Source organism: Schistocerca americana, chromosome 8 (genome assembly GCF_021461395.2).
Source record: "Schistocerca americana isolate TAMUIC-IGC-003095 chromosome 8, iqSchAmer2.1, whole genome shotgun sequence".
NCBI classification, from domain to species: Eukaryota; Metazoa; Arthropoda; class Insecta; order Orthoptera; family Acrididae; genus Schistocerca; species Schistocerca americana.
In genome coordinates, this window is record NC_060126.1 from 196006635 (window position 1) to 196027552 (window position 20918).

Here is a 20918-nt window from a genome sequence, read left to right on the forward strand (position 1 = left end):
TTTACACAATATAGTTAATTAATTTTTTTAAAGCTACTACTTTATATGTAAAAATTCTTCTATTGAGTAGAAGGAGTTGTCATTCAGAAATTCTTTTAATTTGTTTTTAAATGTTGGTTGGCTATCTGTCAGACCTTTAATGCTGTTTGGCAAATGACCAAAGATTTTTGTGTCAGCATAATTCACTTCTTTCTGTGTCAAAGTCAGATTTAACACAGAATAGTGAAGAATATCCTTTCTTCTACTGTTGCAGCTGTGCACTTTGCTATTATTTGTGAATTGGGATGTGTTATTAATAACGAATTTCATAAGTGAATATATGTATTGCAAAGGTATTGCGAATATCCCGAGTTCCTCAAAGAAATATCTGCTTATTTTTGCAGACTATCTGTACTGTTAATTTAAACTTTTTGCATTCTTCCACTTAAATATGAATTAAACCATTTGTGAATTGTCCCTCTCATACTACAATACTTAAGCTTACCTAGAATTTCATAATGCACACAGACAAAAGCCTTTGAGGAATCGCAAAGTATCCAATGGGCAATGTTCAGTTCTTCAAAGCATTTAGTATTTGATCAGTAAAAGCATATATAGCATTTCTGTCAAAAAGCCTTTCTGAACACCAAACTGACATTTTGTTAGTACTTCATTTTTACAAATATATGATGTTACTCTTGAAAACATTACTTTTTCAAGAATTTTGGATAAAGCTATCAGGAGTGAGATTGGGCAATAGTTGTTGGCATCAGACCTATCCCACTTTTTATGCAATAATTTAGCAATAGCATATTTGTCTATCTGGAAGAATGCCCTGTTTCAGTAAGCTACTACATATATGGCTGAGGATCCTACATATCTGTTGGGAACAAGCTTTTAGTATTCTGCTGGAAATGCCATTAACTCCAAATGAGCTTCTACTTTTGAGTGAATTTATTATTTTCCTAATTTCAGTAGGAGAGGTGGGTTTAATTTCAGTTTTGTCAACTTGCGTAAGTGTTGCCTCTTCCATATAGTACTTTGCATTTTCTAATGAACAGCTGAAACCTGTTTTCTCTACAGTACTTAAAAATTATTATTATTACAGGACTAATCAATACAAAGATTAATTAATAACAACATATTGTTGTATTCCTGTTATCCTCCGCCAAGCTTCTTTATCCAGTGCATCTTCCTTGTTGATGCTGTGATGTTCCATTATTCGATTTATGTGGTCTGTCCAAGAACGCTGTGGTCTTCCGCTTTTATGTCTGCCGGGTGGTTTCCATTCATAAACCTTCTTTGGCCACCGATGATCTGGCATTCTCATCATATGTCCATACCATTTTAATGATTTTCTTTCAATTCTATCACTGTATCGTTTGCCTTCATTATAGCTCTTACTTCATCATTAGTTTTTCTTTTGAGTCTTGATATTCTGTCACTCCTATGCAAATAATCCATTTCCACAGCTGTTAGTCTTCTTTTGAGATCCACATTTAAGATCCATAGTACTGATCCCCATTATCTTACCCACTCTTTTCTTATTGCTGTTGTAAATATTCTTATCCCACCAAAAATAATTCATACACTCTAACACTTTTTTTCTTTGCTGTGTTCTACATTTTCTTTTGTATGGCCCAATTCATTTTCATCAATATGTGCCCCGAGATATTTAAATTTCTCTACCTGTCTCATAACTGCTTTGTCATTGGTGTGTGCTTCAAATTTAGCCTCACTATTCACCACCAGATAGTGTGTTTTTGTTAGACTCATTTGTAGTCCCCATCTGTTGTATTACTGATATAATCATCATATTATGAACTCAAGGTCATAATCATCTTGTGCTATAATAGCTTGATCATCAGCAAAACTTAATGAAAGTATCTGTACATCATTGACAGTGATTCCCATTCCTATTCCCCAATTTCAGAGAGCCACTTCTACGTATAAATTGAACAAGATGGGTGACATACTGCAACCTTGTTGTAAACTTTTAGTGACATTAATAGGTTCTGATAACTTTGGACCTCATTTAATCTGTACTGTGGTGTCACCGCCAGACACCACACTTGCTAGGTGGTAGCCTTTAAATCGGCCGTGGTCCGTTAGTATACGTCGGACCCATGTGTCGCCACTATCAGTGATTGCAGACCGAGCGCCGCCACACGGCAGGTCTAGAGAGACTTCCTAGCACTCGCCCCAGTGGTACAACCGACTTTGCTAGCGATGGTTCACTGACAAAATACGCTCTCATTTGCCGAGACTATAGTTAGCATAGCCTTCAGCTACGTCATTTGCTACGACCTAGCAAGGCGCCATTACCAGTTACTATTGATACTGTAAAACATGTACCGTCAAGAGCGACGTTCACCATTTATGGATTAAAGTTAAGTATTCCACCAGCTACGTCAGTTTTTTCTAAGTCTAATTTCCTTGTCCTGTTCCAGACCTCACGCCAGCCTGCGATAGCTAAAACGCGTGCCTTTCAGCTTCCTCTAGTAGTACCGGGTTGGCTCTCTTGCCAACCCACAACATGTACCACATTATCTCTGTACATTTCGGTAATAATTTGTAAATGGTGATCATCCATACCTGTATCTTTCATAGCTTTCCACAGCTTAGATTCAGGGACTGTATCATAAGCTTTTGCTAAATCTACAAACACAATGTGTAGCTCCTTCCGTACTGCCATAAATTTCTCCATTCATAGCTTTCCACAGCTTAGATTCAGGGACTGTATCATAAGCTTTTGCTAAATCTACAAAGACAATGTGTAGCACCTTCCCTACTGCCATAAATTTCTCCATTAGTTGTTGTAAAATAAATAAGTTATCTGTACATAATCTGTTCTGCCTAAACCCACTCTGGTATTCCCCTATATGGTGGCCAACATTTTGTCTAATTTTTTCAAACATTATCTTGCCAAATAAGTGGTTCATTGTACAGTTGACACTAATGCCTCCATAGCAGTTTGTGTCTTTTCTATTCCCTTTCTTTAAAATAGAAACCATATATGACTTTTTCCATTCTGAGGGAATTTCAATCCCTTTACAACAATTGTTCATCAGGCAGGTTATTTATTTCTTCAGATGTCTTCCTCCAGCCTTCAATTATTCAACAGGAATGTTTCCTTGACCAGGTGATCGGCCATTCTTCATTTTAATTTTTGCACAATTCACTTTCTCTATTGTAGTGTTTACATTTCGGTCAGTTACTTCCATCTTCTCTTCATTCCCTTGCATGTAATATGGCCCATCTTCAGTTAAAAGGTCCACGTCTTACTTTTTCCATTCCTCTAAGGGAATTAGGTTGTCCACTGCTTTGTTTACTTGTGTTTTCTTCATACTGGTAATTTTCCTCCACACTTCTGTTGTTTCTGACCCACCTATTAGACTCTGAATTTCAATACATTTCTCTTCCCACATCTTGTTCTTTTCTAATTTAATTCTGTTTCTTAATTTGTAATTTGTTGTCTGGTAGTTTTGTCTGTCCTGTAGTGATTTAGTTGATAACCATTTTTGTAGAGATTTTTCTTTTCCCTGATCAACATCTTCAGGTCATCAGACATCCATGGAGGATCCCGTTTACCTAGATTCTTACTCTCAGTCCCTAGTACCTCTAGAGAAATTTTTGTAATTGCTTTTTTAATATTTTCATATTACACTTCAACATTGTCATCTTCTGGAATTGCTTTTAGTTCATTTTCTGATCTACATTGAAATAAATCCTTGATACTGAACTGCTTCAGGAGAAAGAGCTTATACCTTGCCTGCTCTAATTTCTCATGATTTCTGTGGTCAGCCACTTGTCCAGTTGATGGTTTTTTTTTTCCTAAATAGGTATGTCAACTTTGCTAAAACTAAGTAGTGATCAGACCCACAGTTGGCTCCCCGCATGACTCAATAATCTTGAACTACCATTTCTGGCCCTTGTTTGGTAATGATGTAATCAATTATTGATTTCTGCTGTAATGATGGTTTCTCCTATATATATCTGTGGATATAAGTCCCATAGTGCTCAGAGCCATTATCTGTGGATATCTTTATGTGAATAGTGTATGTTCAGAATTTTCGAGTCATATTGGTTACAGAATTTACAAGATTTTCTCCAGAACTATTAATGGCATTTCCTCCATATCTTCCTACTACTGCATCATTTACTTGTGAGCCAAACCTCACATTAAAATCTCCTGCTAATCTTACTTCTTGGTGCTTTTTGACTTGGTTGAGTAGATGGTCTAATTTCTGGTAGAAATGGTCTTTGGTTTGCTGTGCCACATCGTCATTTGGTGCATAAACCCGTATTATAACTGTTCAATGCCATATAACTTGATGGTAATAGTGACAATTCTTTCGCATAAAAATGCATAGTCCCTGATGTAAGCGCTCCGAGCTTTGTTAATTAGAATGGAAACACCTGCTTTTGCTTGTTCATGTTTTACAACTCCAGACCAAAAATGGATGAAATTTCCGAAGTTCTCATTCCCTTGTCCCTTCTTTTTTGTTTAACTTTTCTTAATACAGTTTTTTTAATGTTTCACTGTTTGTGGATCTTTACTCCTCCTAGCTGTAAGATACATTTCCCTTTTCTGTTTGCAAGATATTTTTATCCCTTCAGTAAGCCATGGCTTTTTAGATGGTTTATTACAAATATTTTTCACTGTTTTCTTAGGGAAACTTTTTGAATATACTTTCAAAGATATCATGAAATATCTAAATTTTAAATTAGCCACAGGTTCTCTGTGCACCTCATCCCAGTCTAACTGTTGCAAGCTTTCCCTAAAATTTTCAGTTATTAAATCGTTAATTGAATGCATTATTTCAGAGGATTGTTTTGCATTACTGCATGGAGCTATGTCATATACTGTAACTAGCTGTGCGTCATGATCAGACAGACCATTCTTAACAGAATTTTTTTTTATTTTATTAAATTTATCTTGGTCTATGTAAACATTATCTACCAGTGTGCTGCTTTCCTGTACCACCCATGTAGGAAAATCAATAACTGATGTCATATTGAAGGAACCAAGTAATACTTCCAGGTCAAACTTTCTATCTGGCTCTTTCAGAAAATCTACATTGAAATCCTCACAAACAATAATTTGCTTCCCTGTGCCTGACAGATAGTACAACAAAGAATCCAAGCTTTTAAAAAATAGCTGAAAATTTTCTGATGGGGACCTGTACACAGCAACAATTATAAAAGTACCATTATTTGGTTTAAGCTCACATGTACATGCTTCTATATGTTGCTCTACACGCATTTTTTAGTTTCTAAATTTTTCCCACAGTTACAGATTTTAACATAAGCAGCAACTCCTCCTCTCTCCATAGTTTCTCTACTTACATGTGCTGAAAGCTTATATCCGCCTACCATTTAACTTTTCTGTATCTGTGACTAAATGATTGTCAGACAGGCATAATACATCTATTCCACCCTCGGGTTTCTAAATCTTCTAAACAAACAAGAAGCTCGTCTAATTTGTTTTTTAATCTCCTGATATTCTTATGCAAAATACTAACATTATTTTTCACTGTGCTTCCATGAGAATCTTGTGACATACTAACATTATTTTTCATTGTACTTTTATGACAATCTTGTGATATTTTAACATGTCTAGTACCTACCTTTTTGAGCTTCTCATTACACTTAATTTCATTCAATGTTGAATCACTGTACACTGATCTTAGCCTAAAAAAGAGGTACTCCCGTGAGTTTCAGTACGCACATCCCTCCCCCCCCCCCCCCCCCCTTTCCTCCAAAGATTTTGCTATCATCTCAACCAATGTACCCTTCCTTTTCCTACTGAGATGCAGGCTATGTCTTGTGAAGTCCCACCTATCAATACAGGAACCAAACCTATGCCTAACAAAGTAGTTGCCTGAAGCAGCTGGCCTAGCTCCATATTTACCCTCCTCACAGAGCTGTTCAGTTGGGGCAAATTGTACTGCATGAAAACAGAAACCAAGCCAACAATTCGTTGCAATTGCTATTTTTACCATATCACATTCAATATTGTGAACCTGATCTCTACTAATACTGTTTCCTGCTCCACCCACTACCATAACATGATTCTGCTTTGTAAAATTCTTGCACAATGATCCTACATCCTCTATCACTTGGCTAAGACATGCACTAGACTTGAAAAAACTTGTGACCTTGTACCTGTCACCTAATTTTTTCCTGCAAGATCTGGCCCACACCTCTTCCATGGCTACTACCTAACAGCAGAACTTTCCTCCTACTTTCTGATTTCTTTCAAATGCTTGGTTTCCTGATTGAAGTCTATTGAGTGTTGACTACACTTGCATCTACTTGAGCCTCTTTCTTTGTTAATTGAGGTAGCAAGGGAAATCTATTCTCTGTGCCAATGATGAAACTGTTAGAAACTGTTCTCTTTCTGTGGCCCCTAATCCTTGCTACCACTTCCCACCGGTGTTCATCCTTCTCCCCTGTTAACCTAATCAGTTCTTCCCTAGCACTATCCAATTCAGCCTCAAGGGCTCTAATCTTCCCTTCCTGTTCAGCTGTTTTCCTATCCCTTGAACATACTCTGCAATACCATGGAAGAGATCTGTTTACTTCCACAATTCCCATGCCACTATGTTCCCCTCAATGTGACCATCTGTCTCAGCAGTTGCATAGAATCCCAGAACTAACTTTTCCACAGCAGCTCACACTTTTCACGCATTGTTGTTTACAATATTTTTACAAAATTTATCTAGGCAATAAAAGCTCACAAGAGTCACTAATTATGTGGAACAATAATATACATGTGTACTGTTAATATAGTAACATAATGCACTTAAACTAACGTTAAAACTTAAAACTTGTATACCCGAAAAATTAGGCCCAAGATCATGTATGCTCAATCTGGACTTTACATGTTTTGAAAGGAAATAAAAGATAGAATTTAAAACCTTTAATTCCCCAAGTAGATATGCCACTACTAAATGTATGTGGAATGAAAACAACCTAAATTCTTCACTTAATACTTACACAAATGTCTTAAGTTTGTACGTAAACCTACGGCTAAATGTGGAAACCGGCTTATAGGTCCTTTTTTTTTCTTAGATACTCTAAAATAAATGAAACCATCAATAGATAATATGAAATATACTCTAATTAACTTCCTTACAGTGTAATATTAACTTAAGTGACAGTTATTATAGAATTAATGATATGAATATAATAGAGGGAAACATTCCACGCGGGAAAAATATATCTAAAAACAAAGATGATGTGACTTACCATACGAAAGCGCTGGCAGGTCGATAGACACACAAACAAACACAAACATACACACAAAATTCAAGCTTTCGCAACCAACGGTTGCTCCATCAGGAAAGAGGGAAGGAGAGGGAAAGACGAAAGGATGTGGGTTTTAAGGGAGAGGGTAAGGAGTCATTCCAATCCCGGGAGCGGAAAGACTTACCTTAGGGGGAAAAAAGGACAGGTATACACTCACACACACACACATATCCATCCACACATACACAGACACAAGCAGACATTTGTAAAGCCCTTGTCGATGACATTTTCGTCCCTTTTTTCTGCTGGGTTAGGCTGTGCAAATGACTTTGAAGCTCATACCACTCTCAAACCCGCTGCTCGGCCTAAGTTTTTTCGGGCTCGGCCCATTTCTGTGGCCCTTCGTGATCAGGTCAAACGGGAACTGGATTGTCTCACGGCTTCAGGGGTCTTGCTTCCTGTCACTTTCAGTGAGTGGTCCTCTCCTGTCGTTGTCATTGCTAAGCCAAATGGTGATATTCGTCTCTGTGGCAATTTCAAGGCCACTGTAAATGCTCAATGCCTTATCGACACTTACCCTATGCCTCAACCTGAAGAAATGTTCATTAAACTTGCTGGAGACCAGTATTTTTCTAAACTTGACCTGTCAGAAGCTTATCATCAACTTCCTCTCGACACTGCTTCCCGGCAGTTTCTGGTCCTTAACACGCCTTTCGGCCTCTATCAATACCAACGATTGCCATTCGGGGTTGCCAGCGCCCCTGCTCTCTTTCAGTGATTCTTAGAACAATTATTGCTCCCTGTCCCTGGGTGTATCAATTACATTGACGACGTTGTTGTCACTGGCTCCACCACTGAAGAACATCTTCAGAATCTCCGCACACTTTTTCATGTCTTACAGATTGCCGGTCTTAAATGTAATCTTCAAAAATCACAATTTTTTCAGGCATCTATCACATACTTGGGGTTCCAACTGTCTCGGGATGGTATTCGTCCGCTTCAGCAAACTGTCGCTGCGATCGATGCCCTTCCTCGCCCTACATCTGTTAAGAAACTGAAGGCCTTCTTGGGTAAAATAGCATACTACCACAGGTTTTTACCGTCTGCTGCTTTGGTGGCTCAGCCGTTGCATCGCCTGTTGCATAAAAACATGCCTCTTCACTGGTCTGCGTCATGCAATGCGGCTTTCCAGAAATTGAAGACAATGCTGAAACAGGTCCCGTGCCTGGCTACTTATCGACCTGGCCAACATCTTGTTCTTGCCACGGACGCCTCTCAGTACGGGGTTGGTGCAGTCCATGGGCACCGTTTTTCTGATGGTTCTGAACAACCCATTGCTTATGCCTCCAATACACTCACGGATGCACAACATAAGTATTCTCAAATTCTGGACTCGCATTCGGGAGGACGACGGTTCAATCCCGTCTCCGGCCATCCTGATTTAGGTTTTCCGTGATTTCCCTAAATCGCTTCAGGCAAATGCCGGGATGGTTCCTTTGAAAGGGCACGGCCGATTTCCTTCCCAATCCTTCCCTAACCCGAGCTTGCGCTCCGTCTCTAATGACCTCGTTGTCGACGGAACGTTAAACACTAACCACCACCACCACCACCACCACTATTCTCAAATTGAAAAAGAAGCTTTGGCCTTTATTTATGTTCTTCATAAGTTTAGTGTTTTTCTCTATGGATGCAAATTTCATCTTGTTACGGATCGCAAACCACTTGTTTCCTTGTTTCATCCATCAACATCACTTCCCGACAAGGCTGCACACCGCCTTCAGCGTTGGGCTCTTTACTTGTCTCGTTTCAATTATGAGATTCATTTCCGGCCAACGGCTCAACATGCGAATGCTGATGCACTGTCACGCCTTCCCATGGGTCCTGATCTTGCATTCGATACGGACGAACTTTGGTGTTTCCACCTGGATGTTCCCGAGCAGCGGGTTGTGGACGGGTTCCCCATCACCGAGGACTGGCTGGCGGCTGCTACGAGTTCTGATCCAACCCTCTCCTGGGTTTTACGCTGTATTCAGAAGGGTTGGCCAGATCGTCCATCCGCTAAGACTTCTGATCCATTACAGAACTACTACGCTTTCCGTTACTGCCTCAGGGCTAGGGATGGTGTTATCATCCTTTCCACCGAAAATGCTTCGCTGCGAGTTGTGGTACCTGCGTCTTTGCGTGCTTTGGTCTTGCGCCTCCTTCACCAAGGGCACTGGGTGTGTCTCCCACAAAATCTCTGGTGCGCAGTCATGTGTACTGGCCCGGCATCGACTCTGAAATCGCACACATGGTCGCTGCTTGCGGCCCTTGTGTGTCACAGGCCGCTGCCCCGAGGTCATCTTTGTCACCGTGGCCTTCGCCTGAGAAGCCCTGGGAGTGTATTCATGCTGACTTTGAGGTACCTTTTTTAGGTACTTATTGGCTTCTCGTTATTGACGCCTACTCTAACTTTCCTTTCATTGTCCGTTGCACGTTGCCTACCACCGCGGCAACCACAAATGCTCTAGCTCGCATTTTCTCTTTGGAAGGCCTTCCCTCTACTCTTGTTACTGATAATGGTCCACAATTTGCCTCTTCCGATTATGCGGATTTTTGTGCCCGTCATGGCATCATGCACGTCACGGCCCGTCCTTTCCATCCACAGTCAAACGGTTAGGCTGAATGTCTGGCCCGCACATTTAAGGCTCATATGAGGAAACTCCTGACTTCTTCTGCTGCTCATGCTGCGCTTCTCCAATTTCTGCCTTCTTACTGTTTCACCCCCATGGGCGACCACAGCCCGGCTGAGCTCTTATATGGCCGACAGCCCCGCTCGCTATTTCATCTTCTGCGGCCTTCCACCTCACGGCCGCGGATGCCTTCGCTTGGCCGGTTCAACCCCGGCGACCTTGTATGGGTACGGGGATATGGCAGGCGGCCAAAATGGAGTCCTGGCCGCATCTTATGACACTGTGGCCAATGCCTGTATGAAATCCAGATGGACATGGGTGTTGCAGTGCATCATTCGGACCAGTTTCGGCCTCGTGTGCCAGCAACGCCTGTTCCGGATGCCGCTACACCACCTTTGGCTCTACCTGACGCTCGGGATCCTGGAATCCCTTATTACTCACAACGCGGTCCTCTCACCATCATCTCGGTGCCAGCACAAGAACTGACACCAACAGGAGACGTGCCCATGCAGGAACCAGATGACCACCATCTGTCGGAACAACTCTACTTGCCTCCTTCTCATACGGACACGGACACATCGCCCATGTCTCCTGTTATAACAGCCGGACTTGCCGCAATGGGCAGATTGGTGCATGGGGCCCCAGCAGATGCGACCACCACATGTCCTGTCATTTCGACCCATTATCATCGGGGACACTTCCATCCGTAGGGAAGCCTCCTCCTCGAGACTTTACGGCCAGTCAAACAATACCTATGGACTTTAGCAATATACAGGCCACCTCCATCAAGACATGTGCAAAAACTTCAAAGGGGGAAAAGTGTTGTAACTCGCCGATCTTTCAAAGTACCGCCGTGCAGTTACACGCGTCCTCTACATGCGGCGCTGTCTGCCAGCCATGCAGCAGCAGCGCCACCTAAGCGGCCAGCCAGCCAGCCAGCGGCCTCTAGACTCGGACTCAGTTCTGATTTGACTGTTAAAGTGTACACACATCTTACTTTGTTTACTTGATCTGTGACTTACATGTTTCGTGTCGTCCTTGAAATATATTTCTTCAACTTGAAGTTATAACAATGTCTTCCCTGAGAGCAATGATACCATGGTTAAATAGCATTTCAAGTAATCTCCATGGGCCACTACAAATATGAAATCTTAAAATTACCAAGGATGAGAAGAAATTACCCGTCAGTAGTAGGGAAAAGTCAGTCATTGCAGTGTTAATTAACATATGCTTTACTTCGTACACACACACGAGCATCCACACATGGGCTCGCGCGTGCATGTGCCCCCCCCCCCCCCCTCCACACACACACACACACACACACACACACACACACACACACACACCACACACACATTCTATCCCGGCCTTTCTGATATTTTTCCCTTTTGGAAGTAGTATTTAGTTATTTTAATATTCTTTAACTCCATTTTAGAGTTTACATATTTTATGTCATATCATTTGATGAGGTGGACAAAATGTGGTATATTTTTAAAATGCAGAAATTTTCTAGTTTTTTGCTAACCATTTCTTGTGTATTTACAAAAATATTACTGTGTGTATTTGGTATGATATCTCAATTACTAATTTGGACACCGATTGAAGACTGAAATTCCAAAAGGCTGACTAGAAGAACCAAACACTCCTCATGAATGGGCTGACATAATGTTGCTTTCCTCTTACTTTGGTACTTGTTCTTAACAAAGGAAAACAATGCTTTAAAATTGTGAAGTATTTTCTAAATTTTAATTTATTGTATTTTTTATTTTGCTTTTACTTACTAGGTTAACAAAATACATTTGGAATTAGCAACACAAATAACAGCAGATTTCCGTGATGCTTTTTCTGGTCCTAATGCCAAACATTTTGCACCTACTAAACAACTAGCAGAAGCTTGTCGAGTTGTGTCTGTTCTGGATCCAAAAGTGAAGTAAGTAACAGCTGTGTATGGTATATTAATTGTCAAAAATGCTCATTTTTTTTCTCTTTTTTAAACTTCATGACATTTTGATGTGTTCATCTTTATAAAGTTTGCTGTTATGTTGTGTGAAGAGTTATCTTGCTTTGATACAACTGCTGTCTCTTGACGAATGACGTTCGAGGACATGGTGGGGACAGGGTAGGGCTGTTGGGAGGATTGAGGTGGGTGAGGGGAGTGGAAAAGTAGAGAAGTGGAGAAAGAGGCTGGAGGGTGCATTGATGGAATAGACGCCTATGTAGTATTGGAATTGGTGCAGGGAAGGAGATAGGTAAGTGGACAGGGACTAGCAAAGGCCGAGGCCAAGGGTCTGTGAGAATGTAGAATATACTGCTGAGAGAGTTCCCACCTGTGCAGCTTAGAAAATGTGGTGTTGGTGGAAAGGATCCAGATGGCACAGGCTACGAAGCAGTCTAAGAAGTGAAGCACATCATGTTGGGAAGCATATTCAGCAACCAGGTGTTCCAGCTGTCTCTTGGCCATAGTTTGTCGGTGGCCATTCATGTGGACAGACAGCTTGTTAGTTGCAATGCCCAAGTAGAAAACAGCACAGTGGTTGCAGCTTGGTTTGTAGATCACATTTGAAAGCAGCCACATGATCTACAAACTAAGCTGTAAACACTGTGCTAGGCATGACAACTAATAAACTGTCTGTCCTTATGAATGGCCAAGAGACAGCTGGACCACCCAGTTACTGAAAATGCTGCCCATCATGATGCACTTCACCTTAGTGACTGCTTCTTAGCCTGCACCATCTGAATCCTTCGTGCCAGCATCAGCTTTTCTTAAATGTGCACGTGGAATTCACCCTGCAATGTATCCTGTGTATTTGAAGACTGGGACCTCGCCCAGTGTTGCTGCCATGCTTGCTGACTGAGGTCATCTGGGGTTGTGCAGAATCACGATTCATCACTGAACACAATGTGACGTCATTCCTCAGCAGTCTACTCATTCCTGTCCTGCACTGTTCCAAATGTCGCCGTTTGTGTCGTGGTGCTAATGGCAGCCTATTTATGGGACAGAATTCCCTAGTCTTATTACTGCTAGTCTCCAACCAGCAGTGCGGGATTACACAGAATGTTGCAGGGAGTGCATTACTTTTTTTCGAATGGTAGGTACACATGTCAAGGAGTTACAATGTGTGTGGTGCACAATACAACAATCCCCTCTTGTGGTTGTCAGATGAGGTTGATTGGAACACCAACGACGAGATGCCTGCACTCATGTTCCCATGCTGTTCAACATCAGGCTGCTGTTGCATCCAAAAGCTCCACACATCTGGATATTGCACAGTTTGACCATCCAGCTGAATGGGGACCCACAGTGAGGTCCCTTTCAAACCCGTGTCAGATGCTGATAACGCTGCCTCTAACAAGTATGCTGCATCTCCATGTCCTTCGCAGGGATCGCTCAACATCTGATGCTGTTCACCCCCTTATTAACTCTACCAGTTCTGGTAACAACACTAAACACAGACAATATTAATGCACTCTGTTGCTCATTCTACCAGTGACAGATAATCACAACTCTATTCCTTTACATACCTGCCAATGGTGTGTACATATATGAAGTTACAATGATGTCCAACAATATCTTCTAGGTGCTTCATTTTTTTGTCAGGCAATGTATAAATGAAAGTAGACGTTTTTACAGATATTTAGTTATACATTAAATGATTTAGTAGAACTGGAGGTGGTAGTGGTAGCACTCATTTGAAGTGTATCATAAGATAGATATAAATTATGATTATGAGAATTCTTTATTTATTTACTAATGTTAAAACTGACATAATTAAGCACACACATGTAATTTGTATAACAGCATAGCTTATAAAAAAAATCAAAATAGGTGACATAGTAGTATAATTGAATGTGTAAATTATAGTATGTTGGAGTAGCTGCTGCATTTCCTAGCAGACAATTTACACTTGGTTTTCACATAGCGTTTTTGTGCTCTATCTAGAGGTACTCCAAAGTATTTTGATGTTATACAGTGATTCAAGAGAATGCTGTGTCATGTCAATTGCAGATTCCTTGTTTCCTGCATGTTCTGTAGGTAGGAGAGGCATTCTTATGTTTTTAAAAGATCGAGCCTTAACTGGGGTGCTTTGTATTATGAACAAAGTTTTATCAATGTTTCTGACTGTTTTCTGTCTACAGCCTCAAGTGTTTTTCTAGTTCATCGCTTTGTCATTAAATGATGTTATCTGGTAAAAGTTGGCTCTTTGTGTGTGGTTTTATATGGCTGGGAAACTGAACACTGCGTTTAGATAGCCCATTTCTTTTCTTTCCTCTCTTTGTTCCTCCTCATTGGCTGTACTGTTACTGACAGTCAACAGAGAACTTTTGTATATTATTTCTTGGTTGGCGTGGAATCCTTCATAATCTTGTACACTGTGATTACAAGGAAATGACGACTAAGAGTATTATATGTATCAGTTAGGTCAGGGACAACAGCTCCTGTTATGTTTTGGTTTGCAAATCTATCTTCAATATATCATGTCAGATATAGAATTTTTATGTACAGCATTCCCCTTTCGGAAAAGGAGCTTGTCCAGGTATCACGAGTAGTTCAGTGAGCTTTGTCTTTCTTTCTGGTTTATTCCCTCTGAATATTCAAACAGCTGACACGGAAAAGAGAAGATTATGCAATTTTTAGGATCACTTGAATGTATCCCTGATTTAAGGATTGCTATAACTCTATTTTTCCCACATGTTTGTGGCACTTTCCAGGAGTAAATGATGATGTTACATAAATTTAAGCCACCATTCTCTGGTCAGAGGCCCAAAATGTTTTATTTATTGTTGCAAGTATCATCCTGACCAACTGCCTTTCCATTCTTGCATTTACTATTTTCCTTATTCATTTCTTCCATAGTAAATGGCCTTGAAAACACATAAGTTTGTCTGTTATTCTCCATTATGAAGTTTTGTTTTTTCTTCCATTAATTTTAAGATTTTCCTCTTATGAGGGACCAGCAAGTAATTTGATTAGGAGGTTGGTACAGTGTGGTGGTACCTTGTGTGAGTCATTGATAATATGCCTTAATTACTTCCAGGCTTTTTGGCCTCTTGGCCTCTTTGTCTGTTATTCTCCATTATGAAGTTTTGTTTTTTCTTCCACTGATTTTAAGATTTTCTTCTTATGAGGGACCAGCAAGTAATTTGATTAGGAGGTTGGTACAGTGTGGTGGTACCTTTTGTGGGTCATTGATAATATGCCTTAATTTCTTTCAGGCTTTTTGGCCCCTTGTTGCAGTATCTGTTTTTGCCATCTTTATCTGTTGTCATTACCCACAGATGGCAGCACTCTTTATTTGGTGGCAATGGTTTGTTGTAAAACAGATTATTAACACATTGCTTGTAGTAATGTGAAGTTTAGATTATTCCCAATTAGCCATTTTTGAGTTATACTTTTTCCTGGACAGAACATTTTGCAGTCTAAAAGCAGGAAACTCAGTCACATTATGGGTCTCTGTTGAGTCCTTACAATAGCTTTTCAAATAGATTTCATATATTGATGAAATGCTGTTTCACAGAAAAGTGTAAAATCTGGACTGAAACCACACTTTCATCTTTCACTGTTAAAAAAAGGAATGTGTTTGCTATGGTGTATGGGGGTCAGCTGATTACAATCTCCATACTGTAAAGTAGATTCTTCGGTCTCACTATGTTGTGAGTAAGAGCATACATCGCACTGATTGTTAGACACCAGAAATGAAGGACACATTCAGTACATTTACGTCATCAGTATTCTGAATGAATAACATACCTTTAGCGGTTACTAAATTGGGAATATTACTGTTTTTCTCAGATCTGCTGAGTAGCAGATAGGCACAACTACTACTCAGCATCTTTGGTGCATGGTGAGTAATGACTACTCTTTTCATAATATTGTTACAAAGGACAAGATAAACATGTAGATGAAGCCAATCATGGTTTGGAATTCTGGCAGCCAGAGAATGGCAAGAACAAAAATCAAGATTTAATGCAAGTCGTTTCATGTTGATGGATTCTTCCATCACTTCATGGTAGAACTATTTTATATTTGACATTACAGCGCGTGATGGGAGAGGGAACTGGGTGGTGGGTTTGAGGAGGCTGGAGCTGAGAGGAGAACCCCTCTCTGTCCCAACCTCCTCCTTACCCCCACCACCCAGTTCTCTCTCCCATCATGTGCTGCTGCTCGCAGCCTGACCTCAGTAGCCAGAGGATGTGGTCATGTGCGTGTGAGTTGTGTTTGCGTGAGTGTGTGTGTCTTTTGTCTATTTTTGATGAAGGCATTGATGGCCGAAAGCTCACTTTCAGACAGTCTTTTTGCTGTGCCTATCTGCAACTCAGCACGTCTGCTGTATGGTGAGTTGCAACTATCCTTTTCATAATATTGTTACATTCCATCCTGGATTTTCCACTGCGTGTCTTATTCTTTGGATAAATTTATTTATTTATTTAGTCAGCTTGTTACAGAGAATCAAGTTATTAAATGAGTTTACTCTTTTGATTTTTTTTTTAGTATGTAGTACGGTATGTCAGTAAATAAGTGCCAAAATGGGGTAGAGCCAGTAATAATCAACATAACGTTTATTTTATTTTTCTATATATTCATCCTTTACATTCACTTATCCCATATCTTTACAAGCCATTGATAGCTGGTAGCAAAGAAGTCCTTTGGTTGCTGTCACACCCAATGTGCAACCTCATCAGCTATGATATCATTGTTTTCAAAATGTCAACCACTCAAATGAAATTTTAGGCACTCATACAGGAGAAAGTCATCGACGGTTAAGTTAGGACTGTAGTGTGGATGTTCCAAGTGTTCCCAACAAAATGCATGTAACAGCTCATGCATTCGTCTTGCAGTGGGAGGATGGATATTGTCATCCAGAAGAATCAGTCCCTCTGTCTGGAGGCCAGGTCATTTGCAGCACCGAGCGAGGTGGCGCAGTGGTTGGCACACTGGACTCGCATTCGGGAGGACGACGGTTCAATCCCGTCTCCGGCCATCCTGATTTAGGTTTTCCGTGATTTCCCTAAATCGCTTCAGGCAAATGCCGGGATGGTTCCTTTGAAAGGGCACGGCCGATTTCCTTCCCCATCCTTCCCTCACCCGAGCTTGCGCTCCGTCTCTAATGACCTCGTGTCGACGGGACGTTAAACACTAATCTCTATCTATCATTTGCAGCGAATAGCCTGTTGGAGTTCCCACAGAGTTGTACAGTATGTGGCTACTGTAAATAAGCCATTCATTTTCAGAGCTCTATATTTTATGAAGTATTACATGTATAAATACACTCCCAAGACAAAAAGAAAAAACAGACTCACAATGGGAGCAAGTAAGTTACATATTAGCCCTACCTCTGGTCCTTATGCAAGCAGTTATTCAATTTGGCATTGATTAAAAGAGTTGTTGGATGTCCTTCTGAGGGATATTGTGCCAAATTCTGTCCAGTTGCTGGCAGGAGGACTCTGCCCATAATACTTCAAAATTTGTCAATTGGGCAGAGATCCAGCAACCTTGCTGGCCAAGGTAAGATTTGGCAAGCACAAAGACAAGCAGTAGAAGCTCTCACCTTATGTGGGCAGGCATTATCTTCTTGAAATGTAAGTCCAGGATGGCTTTCCATGAAGGACAACAAAACAAGGCATAATCAACATATGGCTGTGCTGTAAGGAAATGCACTGTTTATGACAACCAAAGGGGTTCTGCTATGAAAAGAAATGATGCCCCAAACCATCACTCCTGGTTGTCGGGCTGTATGGTGGGCAGTAGTCAGGTTGGTATCCCACCACTGCCTGGGGCATCTCATGGCATGCCTTCAGCCTGGAGTCTCATTGATTGGAGTAGAATTGTCTTCAGTGGTGAATCCCAACTTGGATTGCACCCAATCACCAGAACTTTCTGAACAATTTGGGTAAATCCTTCATGGTGCACCTTTTTCTTTTTTTGTCTTAAAGCTTGCATTGATACACAAATAAAACTGTAAACACCAAACTTTACATTTTGCACTCTACAAATGTTCTAAGAGAGTCCCTATGGTCACACACACACACACACACACACACACACACACACACACACACACATATTCAAGTGGTAGTCAAGTTCATTCCACACCTTATGTAACAACATCCTGTTAGTGATCACCACAGCAGCACTGATGCACTCTCTGAGCTGTTCCAGTGTTGTTGGCAGTGAGAGCACATAAACACAGCCTTTAATGTACCCTCAAAGCAAGTCAAAGGGCTTTAGCTCAGGTGACCTAGGAACCCAAGTCATCTTCGCCACTACATCCAGTGCAGTGATGCAGAAGCTTGTCCTTTATGCACCGACCACCATCAGTGTTCCGATGAGGGATTGCCCTGTCTTGTAGGAAAGTGAAATTCTTGGAACCAGTAGTCAGTTTAGGAAGCAGCCACAACTGGAACATATCAAGATAGGAGGTACCCATCACAGTCATCTCACAGAAGAAAAGCAGCCCATACAACTTTGTTGCGGACTCTACCTAGGAAACATTAATCGTCAAATAATGGAAAATCCAGGATGGAATGTAACAATATTAAATACATCCTACGTTCCCATAAGCCTCCTGGCCTCAACTTTCGTTAGTAATTAGCCTCACCCATCCATCCCCTTCCCTGTTCCCATTCCAGCACTACAAAGCCCTCATTCCACCATCGCACCCAGTCTTTTTTCTTCTCTTTATTCGCTACCTCGCCCCTCCACTCTTCTCCCCTACCCTCCATCCAACCTCACGACTGCATATAGCTGCCCTACCCTCCTTCCACCTTGTCCCTGTGCGTTCCGCGGCAGCACTTCTCGGTCCCCCACCCCTACCGTACTATCTCTCCCCTGCCCCACCCCAGCCTCCTCCAGCCCCACCAAGTCGCCACTCCCGTCTTGCAGTGTACTGCTGCTCGCAGTGTGGCTTCAGTTGCCAGAGACTGCAGTCGTGTTTGTGAGTTGTGTGTGTGTGTGTGTGTGTGTGTGTGTGTGTGTGTGTGTGTGTGTGTCTGTGTCTGTCTGTGTGTCTGTCATCTATTTTCAACGAAGGCCTTGCTGGCCGAAAGTTTATTTGTGACAGTCTTTTTGTTGTGTGCATCACGACTCATCATCTCTGCTATATGGTGAGAAACATGAATCTTCAACAAATCTCATTCATGTACCACAACTTCATGAGGATTTTCATTGTCCCACACTTTCACATTGTGCTGATTAACCTTTCCAGATAAGCGGAAGGTTTGAAGAAAATGTTAAATGGGAGGTTGCTTCTTCACTGAATATCACCTTGGAGGCAAAATGTCTGTTCTCAACTGCTTGCTGCATTGTGATACGAATTTGAAGGTACCAGTTGTAGTGGGGTGCACAATGTGATCTCTGTGAGCTTACAGTTCTATTCATGCATCAGTCATATTTGTAGATCTGATACTTCAGAGAATACAAAACTTTGAAAATGATGTATCATTTATAGTAGCTCTGTAAAATGTGACATTTGTAGTCTCACCATGAGGCTGGAATTTTATCACTATAACCACTTGCATGTCCCAAACATTGCAAGCATAAATTTGTAGGCTGATGGAATGGTCTTGGACCTTTTTGTTGTTGGGGACTTGGGATGTTACCTTCCCATAGATGATCATTTGGTTACCAATTGAAATTGGTGAACCCTGTTACGGCTGATGCCATAAGGTCCTCTCTGTCCTCAGAGTACCAAATGAGGTGCTGCAAAGACAGATCCATTTTGTTCATTTGGCGTTTCTCTGACAACATGTGAGACATCCAGTGTGCTCAGATGTTATGAAACTTCAATTGCTCGCCATGATGCTGTAAGTGGTTGAGTGTGCTCCAGTACATGGTATGTCTTCAATGATCACATACCGGGCATTACAAATGATCTGATTGACATGGTGCAATGTGGTTTCAGGTGCCACCACCGCAAGATGATCAGGTTGCTCTTGATCTCTGATGTTTCACCTTCCCTTGTTAAACTCCTGGACCCAGCTGAACACAAATAATTGTCACCATACACAGAACACATTTCACGATGTACTTTTTCTGCTGACAGTCCTTTGGCCCACAAGAAACACACTACTCTAGCCATGCACTCTCAACTTGCACTGCCTACCATGCAATACCTCCCAGCCTTTATGAGAAGCATACATTTGCTGCAGTCTGCTGGTAAAATATGGCTACATAATTTAAAAATGATTTAAAGTAAGCTAATGTTTGCGACTTATTTATTTACTTACTCTTGTAAACCAATTTTTACTGTGTCTGTACTACAGAGACTTCCAGTTTCATTTACCTACATTCGTATTCCTAATTTCTGTTCATATGTCTCATTATTTTTCAACTCTCTTTCCATCATAGGAATTGGTGTAATTTTTTTCCCTCACATTAGCAATTCTGGCATAGTCACGCCACCATTTTATCGTTATAAAAGGCAACCCTTTTAGCTTCAGTGTTGTCTGAGATTTTGCTGATAACTTTGTTACCAGGTACCTTCTAGAGGAGTGTTCGTGCACTGCTAAGTGTATAAATGTGTGTGGTAACAAACTGTAGTTGTGAACTAGAAATATATAAAAGCTTGCATATACCACAATGAAATCCCGTTTCACTATGTCAGTATAAACTTTTATCATAATTTTCTGCTTGGATGGTTTATAAATATCTATTTATTTTCAGGCGAGACCTCTTGAAATGGTTCATTGGTTTGCAACTGGCCGAGTATTGTCATCTCTTTCAGGAAAACCAAGATACTGCTTGGTTAGACAAAATAGACAGACGGTATGCGTGGCTAAAGAGACATTTACTCGATTTTGAAGACAAATTTGGATCAATGTTTCCTCCAGAATGGGAAGTATCAGAGCGCATCACAGTAGAATTCTGCAATATTACCAGGTAAATATAGTCAAAATGTCATTATTTGATCATTAATACCAGAGATTTCCATAGTTTACAAACATTATTTGTTTGTTATATCTTTTCTTTAGTGTTTCTTGACAAATGCAATATTGTGGATAAGAAAACAGTAGAAA

General features: G+C 40.9%; 1 protein-coding gene across 1 annotated transcript in view; it reads left to right on the top strand.

Moving 5' to 3' along the window:
• The window catches only part of LOC124545321 (vacuolar protein sorting-associated protein 53 homolog), a 158149-nt gene that overhangs the window by 35332 nt on the left and 101899 nt on the right, over positions 1-20918 (top strand). Inside the window, exons 5-6 of the mRNA XM_047124222.1 lie at positions 11690-11835; positions 20566-20781. Coding sequence (XP_046980178.1) covers positions 11690-11835; positions 20566-20781 — 362 coding nt within the window. The remainder of the gene's footprint in view (positions 1-11689; positions 11836-20565; positions 20782-20918) is intronic.